At 38.5% G+C, this 21,632-nt stretch overlaps 1 protein-coding gene and 1 long non-coding RNA gene across 8 annotated transcripts in view; one reads left to right on the top strand and one right to left on the bottom strand.

Annotated features, from left to right (window-relative positions):
• Lmbr1 (limb development membrane protein 1) overlaps positions 1-17,469 on the bottom strand; it is a 169,318-nt gene extending 151,849 nt beyond the window's left edge. For 3 of the 7 annotated variants that reach the window (XM_078040914.1, XM_078040913.1, XM_078040912.1), the window contains exon 1: positions 17,179-17,465. In XM_078040914.1, the coding sequence (XP_077897040.1) occupies positions 17,179-17,244 (66 nt within the window). In that variant the 5' untranslated portion in view covers positions 17,245-17,465. Of the gene's footprint in view, positions 1-5,731; positions 5,931-17,178 lie in introns of all 7 variants that reach the window. The other 4 variants (XM_078040918.1, XM_078040917.1, XM_078040916.1 and 1 more) reach the window with 4 other exon arrangements.
• A 171-nt stretch (positions 17,470-17,640) lies between these two features.
• Positions 17,641-20,803, top strand: LOC144375518 (uncharacterized). The gene is made up of 2 exons (XR_013435566.1): positions 17,641-18,360; positions 18,621-20,803. It is a non-coding gene; the product is annotated as an uncharacterized LOC144375518 (long non-coding RNA).
• Positions 20,804-21,632: the final 829 nt, after the last annotated feature.

The raw sequence follows: 21,632 nt of genomic DNA on the forward strand, positions 1-21,632 counted from the left end.
AGCCACAGCCGAGTCTGTATGGCCCCCGGCATTTTGCCAACAGTATTGACTGACAGGCGAGGCATTAATATCCGCCTCTGCTGCTACTTTTGAGTTCTCGCACTATTTTGGAGTTCTTGTGGGGATTTCCGGGTATTCCCCGAGAGATCCCACTGGTTGAGGAAGTGCAGAAGGAGGAATTTCCCGGAGAGATATTTCCGGCTGGGGGTTCCTGGAGGAGCCCCGTGGCATTCGGGAGAATTCCCCAGGAGCGTGTGTGAGGTTTTTTCTTGCAGTTCAAAAATAAAGTTTGTTCCTGCTTCAGTGACTCGTGATTTGTGCCCAGACAGACTGCGGCAGAAATGTGAACTAAAAACCAATGAGATGTTAGAATGGCTATTATCAAAAAGATATAAAATAACAAATGCTTGCAAGGATGCAGAGAAAGAAGGACTCTTGAATTCCACTAGGAATGTAGGTTAGTATAGCCACTATGGAAAACAGTATGGAGTTCCCTCAAAAAACTAGAAAAATAATTACCACATGATCCAGTAATATATCCAAATATTTGCTATACACAAAGAAACTGAAATCCTGTCATATTTTAGAGACATCTACATTCATAAGTTGTTGCAGCACCACGCCCAATAGCCCAGATACAGAATCAACTTAGGTGTCCAGGTTGGTGGCTGAATAGGTAAAGAAAATGTGGTATATACAGATGTTTATATGGTTCACACACAATGAAATACTACCCATTCAGCCATAAAGAATAAAATGTTGCGATCTGCAGCAACATGGATAGAACTAGAAGATATTAATCTAAGTAAGTTAGACACTGGAAAATGAGTACTACATGTTCTCATTTATATGCACTAGCTTAAAAACTGATGTCAAAGACCTACAGAATATAATGGTGGTTCACAGAGTCCGGGAAGGGTGTGCAGGAACATAGAGAGGATGGTTAACAGGTGTAGGAGTGTAGCTGAACAGGAGGAATAACTTCTACTACTCCATGGCACAGGTATGGAAATTAATTAAGCCTTTCAAAATAGCTATGGAGAGGATTCTGAATGTTCTCAATAAAATGATAAATGCCTAATAATTATGCCAATTACCCTGATCATTACATATTATATATGTATGCTGAATTGTCCCACTGTACCCCATAATTAGGTATAATTTCTACGTGCCAATTAAAAGTAAGAACATATTTTTACTCAGGCACCTTGCAAATTCTGTAATCCCAGCAACTAGGGAGGCTGAGGCAGGCAGATTCCAAGTTCAAGATTAGCATGGACAATGAGATCCTGTCTCAAAATAAAAATAAAAACGGCTGGGGATGTAGCTCAGTGGTAAAGAACTCCTGGGCTCAATCCCCAGGACCAAATAAAAAATGTATTTTTATAAACAAAAATAAATGAATGAATATAAAACACAAAACAATAAAACTCCTAGAAGATAACATAGAATCTAGATGACACAGGTTTGGGGAGGACTTTTTAGATACAACACCAAAGGTTCATACTATGAAAGAAAGAAATTCTAAGTTGTACTTCGTTAAAATACAAAATTTCTGCTGTGTGAACACACTGTCAAGAGAATGAAAAGACAAGCCATACAATGATAGAAAATATTTGCAAAGAAATACCTGATAAAGGATACTACCAAAAATATATGAAGATTTCCTAAAACTCAATAAGAAAACAAACAACTCTATTGGAAAATGAACCAAAGATCTAACCAATGAATACACAGAGACGCAAAAAAGCATACAAAAAGATACTCAACATCATATGTTACTACCACACACCTACTAGAATGTCTAAAATCCAGAACACTGAGAACCCCAAATGCTGAAGAGGACGTGCAAAAAGAGAACTCTCATTTGTTAGTGGAGATGTAAAATGGTATCACCACTTTGAAAGACAGTTTTGTGGTTTCCTATCAAGTTAAACACACTGTTACCTAACGATCCAACAATCACTCTCCCTGGTACTTAGCGAGAGGAGTTGAAAATCTATGTTCCAGAAAAATCTGTAAATTTTTAGATTTTATAGCAGCTTCATTCATGACTGTCAAAACTTGTATGCAACCAATAAGGTGCATCTATTCAAAGATGAATAGACAAAATGTGAAACATTCATTTAAGACTATTATTTGGTCATAAAAAGAAAAAGGCTTCCAAAGGATGAAAAGTTATCAAGCAAGGAAAGGTAAAAGCATAAGAAGCCAACCTGAAACAGCTACATACTATACAATTCCAATTATACGACATTCTGGAAAAGGCAAAGGTATGAAAATAATAAAAACACCAATATTAGCTAGAGGTTGAGGGGGAAAGAAATGAATAGACAGAATACAGAAGACTGGTGAAACTGCTTTGTACCATACCATAATGATATCACACGTTATAAAATTTTTTCCAAACCCAGAAATGTACAACACCAAAGGTGAACACTAATATAATCTATGCACTCTAAGTGATAATGATGTTAAATGTAGAATCATTGATTTTAACACATGCACCACTGGGTGGGGGATGTCAATAATGGGGGAGGCTATACATGTGTGAGGGCATAGAGTACATAAAAATCCCCATATCTTTTATTTAATTTTGCTGTGAACCTAAAAATTGCTCCAAAAAAAAGGTATTTTTAAGTAGTAGTAAGGCTGTTTCTTCTAATAGGTACATGCATTCACCAAATTCAAAGTCCTATACTCCTCACACCCGAACCAACCCCTTCACAACCACTATCAGCTTCTTCAACTTCTATCTCTATGGATTGGCCTATTCCAGCTATTTCATATAAATGAAATCATGCTATGAATGACTTTTGTGTCTGGCTTCTTTCATGAAGTATATAATATTTTCAAGTTTCTACATACTGTAGCATGTATCAGTACTTCATTCCTCCAGATTACTTGAGAAAACACACTATTTGATTAAAAATATAGCTCAGCTGGAAGAGTGCTTGCCTCATATGCACAAGGCCCCAAGTTCAATCCCCGACACCACAAAAAAAAAAAAAAAAAAAAAAAACCACATTGGGTTTTTCTTGTAGTTGAATGCATTCCTTTCTATTAACCACACAACAATGTATTTATAAAGATGTTCATAATTCCACTATTTATAATTGCAACAAATTATCCTTCAAGAGAGAGAAGAAAACAAAATTACCAATGTCTTATCTAAGAACAGTTAATTTGGATACAAAACACTTGCTAATATCTACTCTTGTAACAGTTATCAAACTGCTATCATAAATTGCACTTTATCTTTCAATATGTGTTCCAATAAGGTAAAACAATAATACTTCCTCACAAACAGATAAAACATCAAAACCCTTCCAAGGGGTAAAAACTCCATTTTTCAGGATTATCACAGCAAATTTCAAGGCCATTAATGTCATCTACAGTATTACACATTGTTGCTTTTTGTTGAAGTTCGAATTCTAGATATCTTTTTTAGTCATCAACAAAAAGTCCCTTGTGTCCCTTCTGAGACCATACTCCAGAAAAACAGGAAAAAGACAGGCATCTCTTGAGAGGAGCTAGAGACCAAGCAGCAAGTGGTAAGCATCATTCATTATCCAGGGACTCTACATCCCAATCACAGCCAGTCCACCCAAACTCCTCCTTTCCAAAAGCCCACACCACCCCCACTCCTCTTCCACATTTTACCATGATTGATTTCTGTTAGATGTTTCATGAAAACATATATTATATATATATATATATATATATATATATATATATAATAAAAACAAGTGTCAGGTGGATTACTGATTTAAATGAAAAAAATAAGTTTAGAAGATTTAGCCTTCTACAGCCAGTTACACCTGCTGTAGAACATTTACAGCTAGTAACAAAACCAGAAGGACTGCTCTTCCTCCTGGTCACCTGCAAAGATGGTTAAAAATGGGAATATACACAGGGCATGACTGTAAGTCAAAAGTAACAGGAGAAAACTGGACACTTGTACACAGAAACATCACACACACAATGTGACCAACATACCATGATTTAGATTGTGTAAATACACACAGAGAAATAAAACAATGGTACATATTTCAAAGTGGTAACACTTCAAAATATTTTTTCTCTTTTATCTTCTCTGTCCTCTACTTCGGAATAAACTCAACTGATAACAGTAAGGACTATTATTTATATAATGAAGGGAAGAACAATGCTATTTTTAATATGAATAAAATAAAATTTTTTTCCATAACCCTATTAGAAAGCAAAGAAACAATATGCACCCTGATTCAGTGATCTTACCTTAAGAAGAAAAAAGCTACATGCATTAAAATTTTCATTGTAGCTTTATCTTAAGTAGTGGGAAATTAAACACCATACTTCCATTATTAAATATTTAGGTCAGCATTATTACCACAATTAGTAATAAAAGCCACAACTAGAGAATATAAGAACAAGAAGCACTCATCAGTCATACCTTTGTAGTAAATTGATACAACATGAAATAAAGATTTAGCTCTGTCTTAGAAGGGCAACCAAAAGAACAACAAAGAATAACAAAAATAAACATAGAGGAAGTGGAAGAAGGGCAGTGGTATAAATATTTACCAGTAGTGTAAGTTCTATCAAAAGCTAGTAGCCAAATCCTCAAGGTCTTGTGTGGGAAGTCAATACATACTGTTAAGTGTTGGTAAAACAAATAATATTACTTAAAAATTCTTACTTCCTATATGTATTACAGAAGTGATTTGGGAAAATCTAGAAGAAAAATAAGAGACTGGTTATGGATGGGAAGCCTTACTTTTCTTAAGGTCTTCTATCCTACTTGATTTATCACATAAACTAAACTCTTACACATTTTCAAGTAATCCTTCAAAGACTTACCTACCATTCCTTCACTTACAGGTTAACATTGTTTTTAAAAATTACCACATAATAAAATTCCTTTCTCTTAAAAAAAAAAAAAACTGTGCACCATAAAAAGAAATCTTAACAAGATTAAGAAACAGATCATTCTAAACAGCTTAATGTTAAAAAATAAATAAATAAAAGATACCACCCCTCATGATCACATATCTTATATTTAAAAAGAAAAATTAGGGCTGGGGTTGTGGCTTAGTGGCAGAGCACTTGGCTAGCATGCATAAATAAAATAAAGGTGTTGTGTTCATCTACAACTAAAAATTAGTTAAGAAAAAAACATTAAACTAATATTCACCATGCTAACCAAAACCTGTTATTTAAAATTAAATAAGAATCAACTTCAAAAAGTCCTAAAATAGGGCTGGGGATGTGGCTCAAGAGGTAGCGCACTCGCCTGGCATGCGTGCAGCCCGGGATGGATCCTCAGCACCACATACAAAGATGTTGTGTCCGCCGGAAACTAAAAAAATAAATATTAAAAAAAAAGTCCTAAAATAACTCCTTTGGATTAAACCTATGCAGAGACTAGATATCAGATATATTCTTAAGCAGCCACCAAATGATGAAGTCAAGGGAAGTCACCACACAGAATATAATATTTTTAATCTAAATTATACCATAAATACTATTCACAAAAAGAATTTCTCAGGTAAACCAAAGACTTAAAGGCCAAAAAGATAACAGTGATTTCTCCTTTCAAGAACACAAAAAGATCTTGAAGTCATCACTCCACCTTCACAACAAGAAAAGGCTGAACAAATTAAAAATCACCAGCTCTTCTTAGGGCCATGAGAAAATTGAGATCCCAGGACAAACTGCTGCACCAGAAACTGGAAACAAAGTCCTATACCTGTGTCTGCTGCACCAGTCCCAGCAGGATCTCTAAGCTGCCATTGATGTGCCACTGCAGGATCAGCGTGGGCTGGGTGAAGACTTAGAAACTCCAAAAGTCCAGTGTGAAGAGGACTGCCATCCTTTGAGTTCCAACGAACTCAGCCAGGTTCTCAGGGTAAGGATATGGGGATGAGGAGAGTGTCCCTTCATTCTTCCTACAGGGGCAGGAGGAAATAACCATTTTGAATATGCCCAGAGCTTCATGTTAGCCTTATGAATGGTCTGCCCTCAAGGAAAACAATTTTTACTCACAGCCCAACCTATTTGGGGATTACAATAGCCTAACCAATTTAGGGAAAAGGAAACGTACAACTCCAGCTCCAGTCTTCGTTACCTAAGGAAGGAGAAAAAAAAGCTGAGCAGCCTGACAACATCAAATGCCGGTAAGCATGTGGAGCAACAGGAACTTTCACTGACCACCGGTGAGATTTGCCACTTTGGAAGACCATCAGATGGTCTTCCATACAAAGAACTTAGTTACATACTAACTTTGTAGTTCCACACAAAGTTAAACATAATCTTACAATACAATTCGGCAATCTCATTCTTTAGTATTTGCCCAGTGAGTTGAAGTTTCTGTCCATTCTGATGATATAGAAGAAAAATTAACTCTAACTCTGTTTCCCCTACACTCTTACTCAACAATAATCAACACAAAGACTTTTGTGATTCCAATGTACAGGGATTTCTCCCCACCCTCACGCAAGAGGAACTCTACAGCAGACAACAATTCAAGTGAATTGGGCATTCAAATCAATTCAGTTCAGACACCATCTACCTGGAGGTAGTTATTCCACAGGTTGAGGGCTCAATCCCACCAGACTGTCCTCACTTTAGATGCCACTCACATGTCCAGGCCTCCAGAACTTCTGACCAACCAGCTACCAACTAAGGTGTAGACACATTCATATACACACACCTTGTGTACAAATACACCCACACTTTTGGGTTTGATTAATTTGCTAGAAGACCTCACAGAACTCGGAGAAGCACTTACTTGTTTATCAGTTTCTTATAAAGGATACACAAATAAATAGCCAGATAAAGAGGACAAAGTCTGAAAGGGTCCCAAGCACAGACATTTCCAACCATGTGGAGTTGGGGTGTGCCACCCTCCTGGCACGTGATGAGTTCTAGTTTACATCCTATAAGTCTCTAGGTATTCAGCTGTCCCAAAGTTCCCTGAACCATGTCTTTTGGGATACTTATAAAGATTCCATTGCATGATCATGATTGAAGCGTGAAAGATATGCAAAAACGTGACTGAACAAATCATCAATAGACTCATAGGGGAAACTAACAAGGCCTGTTGTGACTGTCTGTTCAGATCCTTCTTGACCTCTGAGTGCAGCATTCTTTCCTCATACGTATGGGACAGGATCTCTTCCAAAACACAGGTCTTATGTTTTACCATCAGACAAGATAGGTCAGAGAAATTCTTTATGGCCAACATGGAGAAAGGTGGGGAAAGAGTTTCCATTACACCATAGGGAAAAGAAATTCTAGTTTCTATGGCCTGTCTTGAGAAGAAAAAGGAACAGGTAAAAGGGAAGCATGAGAAGTCCTGGGCAGAATAAAATTGTACTCTGTATGCTACAAGATAATGTTGAAGGACATAGAATTTCTGAGTATGGAAAGAAATCCACGTTCATGGATCAGAGAATTTAATATCCTTGGGATGATAATAACTCCCAAATTGATCTACATATTCAACACACTCTAGTTCTTGCTTTCCTGCAGAAATTGACAAGTTTATCATAAATTCACACAAAAAAATCCAACTAATCCAGAATTACCAATCATGGAAAGAACAAAATTGGTGGACTTACAATTCCAAATTTTAAACTTACTACAAAGCTACAGTGATCAAGACAGTGTGGTACTAGTACAATGACAGACACACAGATCAATGAAACAGAACTGAACCCTTATATTTACTATGGTCAACTGATTTTCAACAAGAATGTTGAGACAATTCATTGAGGGAAAGAATAGCCTTTTTAACAAATGATACTTGAAAAACTGGATACCCATTTGAAAAAGAATGAAGTTCTTTCCTAAATTATACATAGAAATAAACTGTAATGGAGTCTAAAGCCAAATGTAACAGCTAAAACTATAACATACTTAGAAAAAAAGTAAATATTCATGATCCTGAGTTGGCAAGGCCTTCTTACATATCACATAAAAAATACTAATGATAGATCTGAGGTTGTCACTCAGTGGTAGAGCACTTGCCTATCAAGTGTAAAGTACTGGGTTTGATCTTCAGAATCACAAAAAAAATAAATAAAGGTATTGTGTCCATCTATAACTAAAAATGTTTTTTAAAAATACAAATAACAAAATTTTTAAACATACATAATTTAACTTCAAAACAAGTAAGAACCTTTGTCCTACAATTAAAAAGTGAAAAGATGACTCAAAGGAGAAAATATTTGCAAGTTTTATATCTGAGATGGGTCTTGTATCTAGAATATACAAATAATTCTTCCAACTCAATAATAATAATAAACCAACTTAAGAATGGACAAGGATCTGAATAAACATTTCTCCAAAGAAAATACACAAATAATAAGCACATAAAAAAGATGTTCAACAGAATGAGTTATCAGGAAAATGCATACAAAAATGACAATGAGAGACCATGTCACACTCACTAAGATCATTATAATTCAAACCAAAATGACAAGTAAAATGAAGATATGAAGAAATCTCAACATTGATGACAGGAATGTGAAGTGGTTTCATAACTGTGGAAAACAGGTTGATAGTTCCTCTAAATAAAATATAGAGTTTCCATATGACCCAACGTGTCCACTCCTCCATATATGCCCAAGAGAAATGAAAATGGATTTCCACTCAAAAACTTGTACACGAATGGTCTTAGCATTTTCATAAAAGCCAAAAAGTAGAAACAACCCAAAGGTCTATAATAACTGAATGAACAAAATGTAATATATCCAAATAACGGAATAGATTTTGACCATAAAAAAGAATTCAGTCTGGGCTGGGGATGTGGCTCAAGCAGTAGCGGACTCACCTGGCATGCATGCAGCCCGGGTTCATCCTTAGCACCACATACAAACAAAGATGTTATGTGTGCAGAAAACTAAAAAATAAATATTAAAAAAAATTCTCTCTCTCTCTTAAAAAAAAAGAATTCAGTCTGATATATGCTTCAATTTGACAGAACCTTGAAAAATGCTAATTAAAAGAAATTAGATATTAAAAAATTATATATTACACGATTCAATTTATATGACACAACCAGAATATGCAAATCTAGACAAGCAAATCTAGGCGAAAAGTATATTAGGGTTGCTGAAGCTTACAGGAAAGAGAATGAGGAGGAATAGAAAATGACTGCTAACAGGTAGACAGTTTGTTTTCGAGATAAAGAAAATGTTGAAGGATTGTGGTAAACTAAACAACACTGTGACTATACTAAAAACTACAAAATTGAGTGAACTGTAAAGTATGTTAAGCCTATGAACAAAACTGCTTAAGAACTGTTGAGTTAATTTTAGGCAGCATTTTCACTATTCTGGTAGAACAAATACATACATACACACACACACACACACACACACACACACATATATGTATGTATGAACTACTAAATATGAATTGTATAATTTCAGTGATTCCACATGAATAAAATATTCTTGCATTTATATTGAGAACAGTACTGACTGCATAACATAAAGATGAATGATAATAATAGATATTAAAGTGTAAAATTAGAATTTTCTATTTTACTAAGTGTTAAAACATAAGAGCTTTCAAAGAAAAATTCTGAACATCAGCCCCTTATTGTATTCTTCCTATAATGCCTTCAGTTCTTGAATTATCTTATCACCAAAACTTTCAGGAAACTGACCTGTTTATTATTATATTTGGATGTACTCTCCAAATCTGTAAAACCATCATGAATGAATAGCTTCAAAAATATACTACAGACACTGGGGAATGGGGGTGGGGGGCGGAGAAGACTTACTATCCTCCTGCCTAACTTTGGCTTGGAAACAAAACATTGACATTAGATAATGCTAAAAGGACAAGACATTCTTTGGATGTCTATACCTCTAAGGTATTCTGACTATAATTTAATAAAGAAAGAATACAAAATACCTATTGAACTTATAAAAAGAAGTCAATACCTGTCAATATCAAAAATCATAAAATACAAAGGAAGATAGAAATAATGAAAATGGCAAAAAATAAAAACAACTAAAAGACTAACAGAAAACAACAAAATGAAAATTGTAAATCCTTCCCTATCAATAATTATTTTATAATAAAATGGATTAGATTCCCTAAAAAAAGGTACAGAGTGGTTGAATGGGGGAAAAAAACCTAGCTATATGCTGCTTACAAGAAACTTGCTTTAGACTTAAGGATATATACAGGCTGAAAGTTGTGCTGGGGTTGCAGCTCAGGAGTAGAGCACTTGCCTAGCACACATAAGGCCCTAAGTTCTATCCCCAGCACTGCATAGGAAAAAGAAAAAAAAAAAAGGCTGAAAGTAAAGAGATAGGAAGAATGTGTTCTATCAAACGATAATCCAAAAACAGTGGGTATCTATACTTATTTCAAAACCTGACACAAGATACAAAGAATTATTTTTAAAAGTACATACCATAATGACAAAATAATCAATACACCAGAAAGACTCAATACAATCATACATGCCCACAACATCAAAGCACCTAAATGTACAAAGCAATAGAACTAACTGAAGGGAGAAATAAGATGGAAAGAATAATAGAAGTCTTCAATACCCTAACCTTAATAATGGACAAAACACTCAGACAGAAGTTCATAAGGAAACAGATGACTTAAGTAATACGATGGACAAATGGATACTCCAAAACATAAAGAACACACCATTTGGCTGGGATTGTGGCTCAGCGGTAGAATGCTCGCCTAGCATGCACAAGGCCCTGGGTTTGATCTTCAACACCGCATAAAAATAAATAAACAAAATAAAGTTATTGGGTACAACTAAAAAATAAATATTTTTAAAAAAATGAACACACAACTCAAACAGCAACAGAAAACACATTCTTTTCAAGCACACAGGAATCCTTTTCCAACGTGAAATCATGTGTTAGGTCACAAAAACAAGTCCTAACAAATTTAAGGAGACTGAAATCACCAAACAAGGAATCAACAGAAGGATCACTGGAAAATTCACAAATATGTGAAAATTTTAAAAGAAAATCTTGAACAAAAAAGAAATCAAAATAGAAATTAGAAAGTAACTCAAGACTGATTATCACAATATACCAAAACTGATAGAATGCAGCAAAAGGAGTACTGAGAAGGAAATTTATGACAATAAATGACTAGATTAAAAGAGAAGAAAGATCTCAAACCATCAATGTAATATACCAAACCAACAAAATAAAGGATAAAAAAAAACAATGTCATCTCAACTGATACATAAAAAGCACTAGAATAAATCCAGCACTCTTTCATAGTAAAAACTCTTTTAACAAAGCAGGAAAAGAAGGAAATTATCTCAACATAATAAGAGTCATACATGAAAAGCCTATAGCCAACATCACACACAATGATGAAAACTGAAAGCTTTCCCCTTAACATCAAGACTAAGGCAGGGATTTCCACTTTGCCACTTCTACTCAACACTTTACCGGAAGTCCCAACCAGAGAAATCAGACAAGAAAAGTAAAAAAGAGGCATTCAAGTCAGAAAGAAAGAAGCAAAACTATTCCTGTTAACAGATGAAATCATCTTAACTATAAAAAAAAAAGAAAACACACACTAAGGACTACATTAAAAAAAAGTTACAACTAATAAATTCAGTATACAAAGTCAATATTAAAAAACCAGGTGTATTTTTCGATACACTATGACAAAGTATCTGAAGAAATTAGTAAAATAATCCCACTTACAATAGCACCAAAAAAGAATAAAATGCATAGGAATAAATTTAATCAAGAAGGTGAAAGACTTTTATACTAAAACCTACAAAACACTGATGAAAGAAATTAAAGGAAGCAAGAATACATGGAAGGACAGCCTATGTTTTTAAGAAAGACTTAATATTGTTAAAATGTCCCTGCTACCCAAAACAATCTACAAATTCAATGGAATTCCTATCAAAATCTCAATAGCATTTTACAGAAATAGAAAAAAAAAGTCTAAAGTTTATATTGAACCAAAAAGACCCCGAAGAGCCAAATCAATATTGAGCAAGAACAAAGCAGGAAACATCACACTTCTTGATTTCAAACTTATTACAAAACTGTGGTAGTCAAAGCAATGTGATACAAGAAGAAAGACAGACATAAACAACTATGGAACAAAGACCGGAGGAATAATTCACTCAGATATGGTCACCTGACTTTAAACATGAATGCAAAGGATACACAATGGGAAAAACAGTGTCTTCAACAAATTATCCTAGAAAATTGGATATTTACATGTAAAAGAATGAAACTGAACCCTTACATCATAAAAAAAAATCAATTCACAATGGATTAAAGACTTAAATGTTTAACCTGAAATTAGAAAAGTCCTAGAGGAAAACATTCATGACATTGGTTTTGGCAACTGTGTCATGAATAAGACACCAAAAGCAGAGGCAACAGAAACAAAATTAGAAAGTGGCCATCATAAACTAAAAAGCTTCTGCACAACAAAATAGACAATAAACAGAGTGGGAAAAGCAAACTAAGAAATGGAAGAAAAATATCTGCAAACGGTTGAAGACTGATTAAAGAATTAATATCCATTCGGTCTATACCCAAAGGATTTAATATCAGCATACTATCGTGACACAGCCACACCAATGTTTATAGCAGCTGAATTCACAATAGCCAAACTGTGGAACCAACCTAGATGCCCATGAATAGGTGAGTGGATAAAGAAACTGTGGTATATACACAATGGAATATTAATTGGCATTAAAAGAGAATAATATTATGGCATTTGAGGGTAAATGGATGGAGTTGAAGAATATTATGCTAAGCAAAGTAAGCCAATTCCCAAAAACTAAAGGTCAAATGTTTTCTCTGATTAGTGGATCCTGAGCTATGATGGGGGGAGGACACGGGAAGAATGCAGAGACGTTGGATTGGGCAAAGGGGAGGGGGGAGAGGGGTTACATGGATAGGAAAGATGGTGGGATGAGATGCACATCATTATCCTAAGTACATGTATGACTGCACGAATGGTGTGTCTCTACATCGTGTACAACCAGAGTACTGAAAGGTTGTGCTCCATTTGCGTACAATGAATTGAAATGCATTCTGCTGCCATGTACAACTATGCAGAACAAACAATAATAATAAAAATGAAAATACTAAACAATTCATAGAACTTTAAAAAAAAAAAAAAGAATTAACATCCAAAACACAAGCAGGGTACAGTGGTGCATGCCTGTAATTCCAGTTACTCAAGAGCCTAAGGCAAAAATATCACCTAAACCCAGGAGTTTGAGATAAGTATAGGCAACACAGCAAGACCCTGCCTCAGGGAGGAGAAGGGAAATATATAAATGAAATTCCTATAACTCAAAAGTAAAAACAACTAAAACCTGATTTTAAAATGGGCTAAAGACTTCAGTAGGCATTTCTCAAAAGATGACAGCCAATAGGTATAGGCAATGCAACTGAAAACCTCAATGAGATGACACCTCACACCTGTACTGGTGAGGATGTGGAGAGACTAGAGCCCTGGCACACTGCTCGCAGAGAGGTAAGACAGTTCAGCCTCTATGGGAAATAATTTGGCAATTCCTCAAGAAATTAGATATAGAATTATCACATGATCCAGCAATTCCTCTTCTAGATATAAACACAAAGGAACTGAAAGCAGGGACTTAGATACCCGTACACTCATACCAGCATTATTCACAACAGCCTAAAGGTGGAAACAACCCAAGTCTGCATTGACAGCTGAATGGATAAGCAAAATGTGTTATATACAAAAACAGATTGTTCTTTAGCCTTAAGGAAATTCTGACACACACTCCAATATGGATTAACCTTGAAAACAGTATGCTAAGAAAAATACACCAAATACAAAAGGACAAATATTGTAGAATTCAACTCATATGAACTATCTGGAGTAGTCAAGATCATAAAGACAGAAAATACAATGGTTAGTAGCAGCTTGAGGGAGTAAGGGAGTCTTTGTTTAATGGATATAAAGTTTCAGTCTGAGATGATGAAAAACTTCAGGAGATGGGCAGTGGTGGTGGATGCACAACAATGTGAATTACTTAATGCTACTGAATTGGACCTTTATGCAAATTTTATGTTATGTACATTAATCACAAGAAAAACATTCAACAAAAATTATAGCACTATATGGAAAAACCAAAAAGAGTTGAATAATTTTTAAAAGTTAGACACAAGTCCTAGAGAAAAGGCAAGTATTGACAGACACCCTAAATATGAATAATTTGAGGAAGAAATGCCAAACACTGGAAATCCACTACACTTGGGTACTTATTGCCCTGATTCTACTGAAGGTAAAGTGCACTTGACCACCCAGGGGTGCTGAGTTGAGGAAAATGGGGTGAGGAGAGACAGAACTAAGAAACTATGATCAGAGAATCACTGCCAAAACTGAGTTGTTTCCAATGAAGTAGATAAAGGTAATAAAGCTCTGGACTACCATAACATGGGTCCCTTTCTCAATAATAATTACAGAATATCTAATTAATTAATAAAAATAAAGCCAAAGACAAATAAACCAATGGGACAGCACAGAATCCAAAATTAAACCTCACAAATATAGAGCTGCCTGTGGCAAAGGTCATAAATAGTGCCAAAGTGATTAAACATTTATGTGAAAAAAATGATTCCTACCTCATACTATATACAAAAAAAAATACTCCGATGCACTGTAGATTCAGATGGGAAGGACAATTAAATAAAGTACTGAGAGAAAATCATAAGAGAATATCTTCATACCCTAGGAGTAAGCAAAGATTCCTCAATCTTTTTTTTTTTCCAGTCAGTCTTGGGGATTGAGCCCAGTGGTGCTCTACCACTGAGCCACACCCCCACACTTTTTATTTCTTATTTTGAGACAGGGTCTTACTGCCAAGACTGGCCTTGAATTTACAACCCAACTGCCTAAGCCTCCGAAGAAGGTGGGATTACAGGCATATCTAACATCATGATGCCCGATTGCAAGGAAAGGTTTCTTACTCAGGACATTTACTCATCATACAGGAAAACATTTTGCAAAAATGAACTACAGTAAGAACTTACATATATGTCAAAATACACTCTACTGTCAGTATATCTAAAAAAAAAGAGATTTTAAGAAGTGAAAAAAAGAACTTATGTTCATCAGAACAATATCATTAAGTGTGAAAAGTTATCCAGAGAGTGGGAAAAAAAGTATTTGCAATACACATATATGTCAAAGAAATCACATTTAGAACAAAAACCCTGCAAATCAATACTACCAGGGGCTGTGGCTCAGTAGTGGAGTGCTTGTCTATCATGTATGAGGCCCTGGGTTCAATCCTCAGCACCACATAAAAATAAATGAATAGAATAAAAGTATTGTGGGGCTGAGGATATAGCTCAATTGGCAGAATGCTTGCCTCCCACGCACAAGGACATGGGTTCAATCTCCAGCACTACATACACACACACAAAAAAAAAAAAAAATGGCCAATCTTACTGTATGTTAATTGTACCTCAATAAAATTGACACAAAAATTGTTTAAAAAAAAAAAAAGAAGAAAGGTATTGTGGAAAAAAAAAAAGTATACACTACTGGGCACAGTGGCGCACACCTGTAATCCTAGCAGCTCTGTAGGCTCAGGCAGGAGGATCTTGAGTTCAAAGCCAGCCTCAGCAGTTTAGGAAGGCCCTAAGCAACTCAAGAAAAGTGTACCTGGGCTCAATCCCTGGTACCAAAAAAACACACATTTATATACACATACACACACACACACAAATTTTAAAATGGAAAAAGAAAACCTTGAAGATATTTCACAAAATATTATAAATGGCCAATAAACATATAAAGTGGTGCAAATTCATTATACATCATGAAAAGGCAAATTACAAACCTTTGTACAATGAATACCCTGACATCTTTGCTAAAATGCAACAATTTTTTAAAGGGCTCAAAAATAATATCAAGTGCTGGTAAAGATGGTGGTGGGGGGGGACTGTTTAAAAGCATCCACTAAAATGAAAAAATATATAGCATCTAACCTAGAAAATTTCATTCATAGGTCTACATCCAAAGGAAATGCACCCACCTGGTCACCAAAAGACATGCACAAATTTATTCATGGCCAAAATCTAGAAAGCACTGAAGTACCCATCAACAGTGAAAACGAAGAACTAAAAATAAATTGTGCTACAGTGACACAACTACAGCACTAAGAATGAATTAAAACCACATACAGCATGGAGAAATTTCACAACTCATTGTTAAGTGAAAGAAACTAGATACAAATGAGTGCATACTGTAAGATCTCATTTGTATGGCAGCAAAACGTCATCTACAGTGTTAGAAGCCAGGGCAGTGGTTAACTTTCGTTGGAGCTGAGGGTACACAAAGCGAGGGTGAGGGGGGGACCTCCAGTAAAATTCTGGTTCTTACTCTTGATACGGAATTGCACAGATGTGTTTAGTAAGAAATACACACAGGGGTACACCTATGATTATATACATCTCCCTGTATAACATTCATTTAAAAAAAAAAAAGCAAATTCCACTCTCTGAAATTTTGCATCTCCTTCTAGCCCAAGCAAGGTTATGACTTGGCAAGCTCATTCTCAATTTTCAAGAACCATAAGTACACAAATTGAACAATTTCAAACCTCTAACCAAGAGTGTGCCTGAACACGAAGGTGTCAGAAGACAGGAGAAGTAAATACAAACAGATAAGTTAACGTATTTTACACGATTATGGGCACACGTTTCCGCCCGCCTCCGGACTGCCACCCCGCCCCCGCCCGCCGCGGCCCCCAGGCGGCCGAGCTCCCGAGTGCCCAGCTCGCCGGCCGCTGCACCTGCACGGGTCAGGGAGGAGGCGAGGACAGGGGACTGGGGGGAGGGGAGGGCGAGGACAGGGGGGTGGGGGACGCGGACAGGGGACGCGGGGGGGGGAGGGCGAGGACGGGGATGGGAGGGGGGACGAAGGCAGGGGCGGGGGAAATAGGGCAGGCGACGGGGGCAGGTGACTGGGCGGGGGGCGAGGGCAGGGGCAGAGGCCCTCCAATGCCCAGGGAGGAAGGGGTGGGGGCGCACGGACGCGGCGGAGGCGGGGTGAGGTGGGCGCCGCAGCCGAGCGCGGACCGCGCAGCCGGCGGGGCTGCGGCGGGGCCGCGGGGCAGAGAGCGGGCGGCGGGGGCAGGGGCTGGGGAGGGCCCGCGGCGGCGCCGCCACGCACCGTGCACTCCCGCACTTGGCTGTGGAAGTGCTGCTCCCGCGCGGACACCTCGTCCTGACCGTCCATCCTCCTTCATGCCCGCCGCCGCGCCGCCTGCGTCCGCGCGCTCCGCCGCACCATCGTCCGCCGACGCAGGGGCTCGCACTGCCGCGCCGGGCCCGGGCCGCAGCGGGGTCTCGACACCGCCTCTTCAGCCGCCGCCTCAGCCGACTGGAGACGCCGCTCAAGCTGCGGAGGACAAGTGCCGCGGCGGGGGCGGGGCCGGCGGGGCGGGGCTGCGCGTCACGCGGAGGCGCCGGTGCGTCAGAGAAGCGCGCCTCGGCGTCCGGGGAGCCGGGAGGGGCGGGGTCGGAGCCTCGAGGTCTGGGCGGGGCCTCGAGGTCTGGGCGGGGCCTCGAGGTCTGGGCGGGGCCTCGAGGTCTGGGCGGGGCCTCGAGGTCTGGGCGGGGCCTCGGGTCTGGGCGGGGCCTCGGGTCTGGGCGGGGCCTCGGCGGCCGGGGCGGGGTCGGCTGATGTGCTGAGGTGACCGGGTGGCCCCCTGCGACCCCTGCTCGCCGGACCGGTCCGGGCGCGCTGCTCTAGTTCCCCGCAGGAGTTGATTACTGATGGTGCCTGCCTGGTGCCCCTGCTCGGTGCTCAGTGCTCGGTGCTCGGAACGCGGCCTCGGGGTTCTGGACAGGAGGAGGCGGGGTCCCCGCGGAGGCTCGCTCGGCCGAGGGTGCGCCAGCTCCGAAAGCTGTGCCCCGCGCGCTCCGGGCGCCACCCGGCCTCTCCCGGCGGACGAGGGCGTGGCTCCCACCTGCAAAACCGAGATAGCCTGGGGCCGGCCGACCAGCGCCAGCCTTTCAAGGGCACGGGTGTTTTGGAGCACCACCAAATGTGCCAAATACAATGACTAGTCCTCCCCCATTCCACATTATCATTGTTTCTGTTCTTGTGACCAAATTGAAATTTAAAGGAATATTTTCAATTTTGCTTTGTAGTTTATATGGCTACACAGAAGTTATTTAAATTGCCCTTGGATGTAGGTGTTGGGAGAACTCTGAGAACCTGAAGTTTGCACAAGCCATGCCCTGCTGCCTTAGGCTGATAATCATCCAGGAATGACTTCCACCTCATTCATTCAATTCAAAATTCAACTTTATTTTTTAAAATGTCTCACTCCTGAAGAAATAATGAAAGGTAAGGAGATAATCGAATCTGATTTTCTGACATACACATTCTAAAAGCAGGATTAAATGCCTTCCCAAACTGACCTATATAATTCCCCGGTTAATCTCTCCAAATCAGAGAGTGAGCAGATCAGGTCTGAAGGTGGGTGGCAGTTAGACGTGCCATGTTTCGGATCATTCTAATCCCACTACAACCATATAAAGCTTTTGAGTTTCTTTCATGCAGTTGTCTAAAGCACTTATATGCCTTTTATCTTGGTTGTTTCCCAGTCTTTAGTATTTGCAACATTAAATCCAGGATGACTTCAAAAATGGCCACAAACTCCCCTCCCTGGCCTTCTCTTTGGTTCACTCCTCTGCCTTGGGGCTACTCCTCTCTGGCGTCTGGACCTGACTAGGTGGCTTGCACTAGCCAATAGGAAACCAGAGAATATGAAGCTGCTGATGGGCTAGTGCCCAACCAAGTTCTGCTCTTCTTGTGGCCCCAGCAGCCTCCAAGAGTCAGTGCCCAGGCAGACTGGAGAGGATGGCCCAGTCACCTCTGCCTCCCCAACCACCCTTCTCTACATCCCTGTACAAGTTGTCCTGTGAGAAGCAGGGCATCACTCTAAGGACGCTGGCTTTAACTCTGGGAGAGGTGAGCAGGCACCATGGGGGTACCGACAATTGGACACAATCTGTTCTCTCTTTGGAAACTGCACAGCAGGTGAGGGTGAAGGGGGAAGAGAAACTACAGTAATTCAGAGCCTGATGTCTGCAGACCCTGAATATGTTTTAAAGAAGAGCCTAAGACAGGATTCCCTACCATACAGATGTGGCTGTAAAGAGGGACAGCAAGAGGGCTCTGAGGAAGGAGTCTGGCTTTAGAACTGGAAGGGCAGAGTTGCATCAACCAAGGGAGCAAAACACCAGTAGAACAAGCTCCTAAATTGTGATGACACGCCCTGGTTCCCAAAACTTGCTGTAAGATATTCAGTTTTATTTCACATCCAAAGAGTGGTACTCACAATGAATGTTTTAGAAAATGGTCCATCTCCTTAATACCCAGGACATGCAAATTGAAACCTAAATGAAACTTTTCTTATTCATCAGGTAAGCAGATTTTTTAGTCTGACAGTATCTGGTGAAGGCCATCCCCCACTCACTGTCTTGACAGGGTCACAGTGAGAAAAAGTGTTGGCAAAGCCGCTCTCCCACTGTCTTGACAGGGTCACAGTGAGGATGAATGTTGGCAAAGCCACGCTGGTTGGTGGGAAACTGAAACATGATACCCTTTTTTATGTAATTGGGACTTTTCATTTTCATGCTTATGTTTCTGACAAGAGGCATGAGTATGTTAAATGCCAAACAAATTAAATTTCAGATGGCTAGAACATAACAGGTAGTTCATGCCTTGGAGGCTGTTCTACTACCCCTCAGCATATCAAGGACAAAGTAGAAGGCTGTGCTTCTATCTCAGTACATTGTGGACAAACCTGATAACGGACAACAATCATCCTTTGAAAGGTCATGAGAATTTTAGGCACCACATTGATTATATCAACTAGAACCCAAGCCCATATTTCCGGCCTCTTAGAAAACCTAATCAGTATGCTTATTTCACAAAGTTCACCACATGTAGTCTCATTTTTATATTTAAGAAAGTTAAAACATATAAAAATATATTCTTTTTATAAACTCTTTCTTACTTTACATAAGGATATATGATGAGCATAGTTAATATTGGTGGAAAATGGATTGATGTTTAGAACTTACTTTCTATTGAGAAAGATTATAAAGATATGAGAACTAGTGCACCTTGACTGAGAAACAAAGAAACTCTTTGAGAAAGCAGCTCAACCAGTTTTATGAGAATAAATTTAGGAACTAATTAAAATAGCTTTATAAGACACAGTTTTAGAATAATGTTAGAAATATTATTTTATTTAGATTGTTAAGTTTAGAAATTCTTAAGTTTTTAGTTGTATAGGTTTCTGATATGTTTTAAGAATGATTCATAAACTTTAGGATATTTTAAATATAAGATTTAAAGGGACTTTTTTAGATGGGAATTTTAGATTAGAAATAAAGTACAAGTGTACTTTAGGTTAATGATTGGTTAGGAGACTTAGAGTCTGGTTACATAGTTTGGCATTAGTTAATAAGAAAATAACATCTTGGGAAAAATAGTAAATCTTGGGAAAATCTGAAAAATGTAAATTAGTGACGTATTTTATTAATGACTCTGTACTTTTAATAATTACATAACTGAAGGTCATATCCTGGAAAAATGTAAATTAATGTTACATTTTTTGTACCCCCGATCATGGTTAAGGAAATGTCATGTCTCGGCAAAGTTTTAAATTATATAATCAATGACGTATTCTGAATCTATAATGATGAGAAAAATTGTAATAAAAGATGACCCAGAGAAAGCTGCATTAGCTCTCTCTCTGGAGACTGCTCCAACGGAACGACTCCTGTCTCATCTTTTCGCCGACGCCACTCCTCCTTCAGGACTCCCTGGACCCCGCTAGGGCAGGACCCCGGCAAGTATCCAGTGTTGGCAAGAATGTGGAGCAACAGAAATTCCCTGCGTTCCTGGTGGGGGTGTGAACCAACACAGCATCTGGAGAAAATAACTGTCTTTGCCAGTAAAGTTAACAATAGCAACCAGCTAATGCACTCCTGCCCAGACCCTAAAGACCTTCCTGCACATGTGTACCAGGAAGTTGAACAAAAACCTTTGGCTGCACTGCTTGAAAAAGCCAAAGTAAATGTGGTATATACACACAATGGAATATTACTCAGTCATAAAGAAGAATGAAATTATGGTATTTGCTTGTAATTGGATAGAACTTGAGAATATCATTGCTAAGTAAAATAAGCCAGTCTCAAAAAAACAAAGTCCAAATGTTTTCTCTGATATGCAGATGCTAACTCACAATAAGGCAGTGGGGGAATAGGGAAGAATAGAAGTAGTTTGGATTAGATTTAGGGGAATGAAGGGAAGGGAGGGGGAATAGGAAAGACAGTAGAATGAATCAGACATTACTATCCTATGTGTATATATGATTACAGGACCAATGTAATCATCATGTACAACCAGAAGAATGAGAAGTTATATTCCACATGGGTATAATAGGTCAAAATGCATTCTACTATCATATAAAAATAAATAAGCTAGGGTGAAAAATTAATAAGAACTGCAAGCACCACTGTGGATGGATCTCTAAAACACAGTGTCCAGCAAAAGTGAGTCACAGGAGAAGGCTCACTGCCTTCCACTTGTAGAGGTTCAAA

Source organism: Ictidomys tridecemlineatus, chromosome 2 (assembly GCF_052094955.1).
Source record: "Ictidomys tridecemlineatus isolate mIctTri1 chromosome 2, mIctTri1.hap1, whole genome shotgun sequence".
Lineage (NCBI taxonomy): Eukaryota > Metazoa > Chordata > Mammalia > Rodentia > Sciuridae > Ictidomys > Ictidomys tridecemlineatus.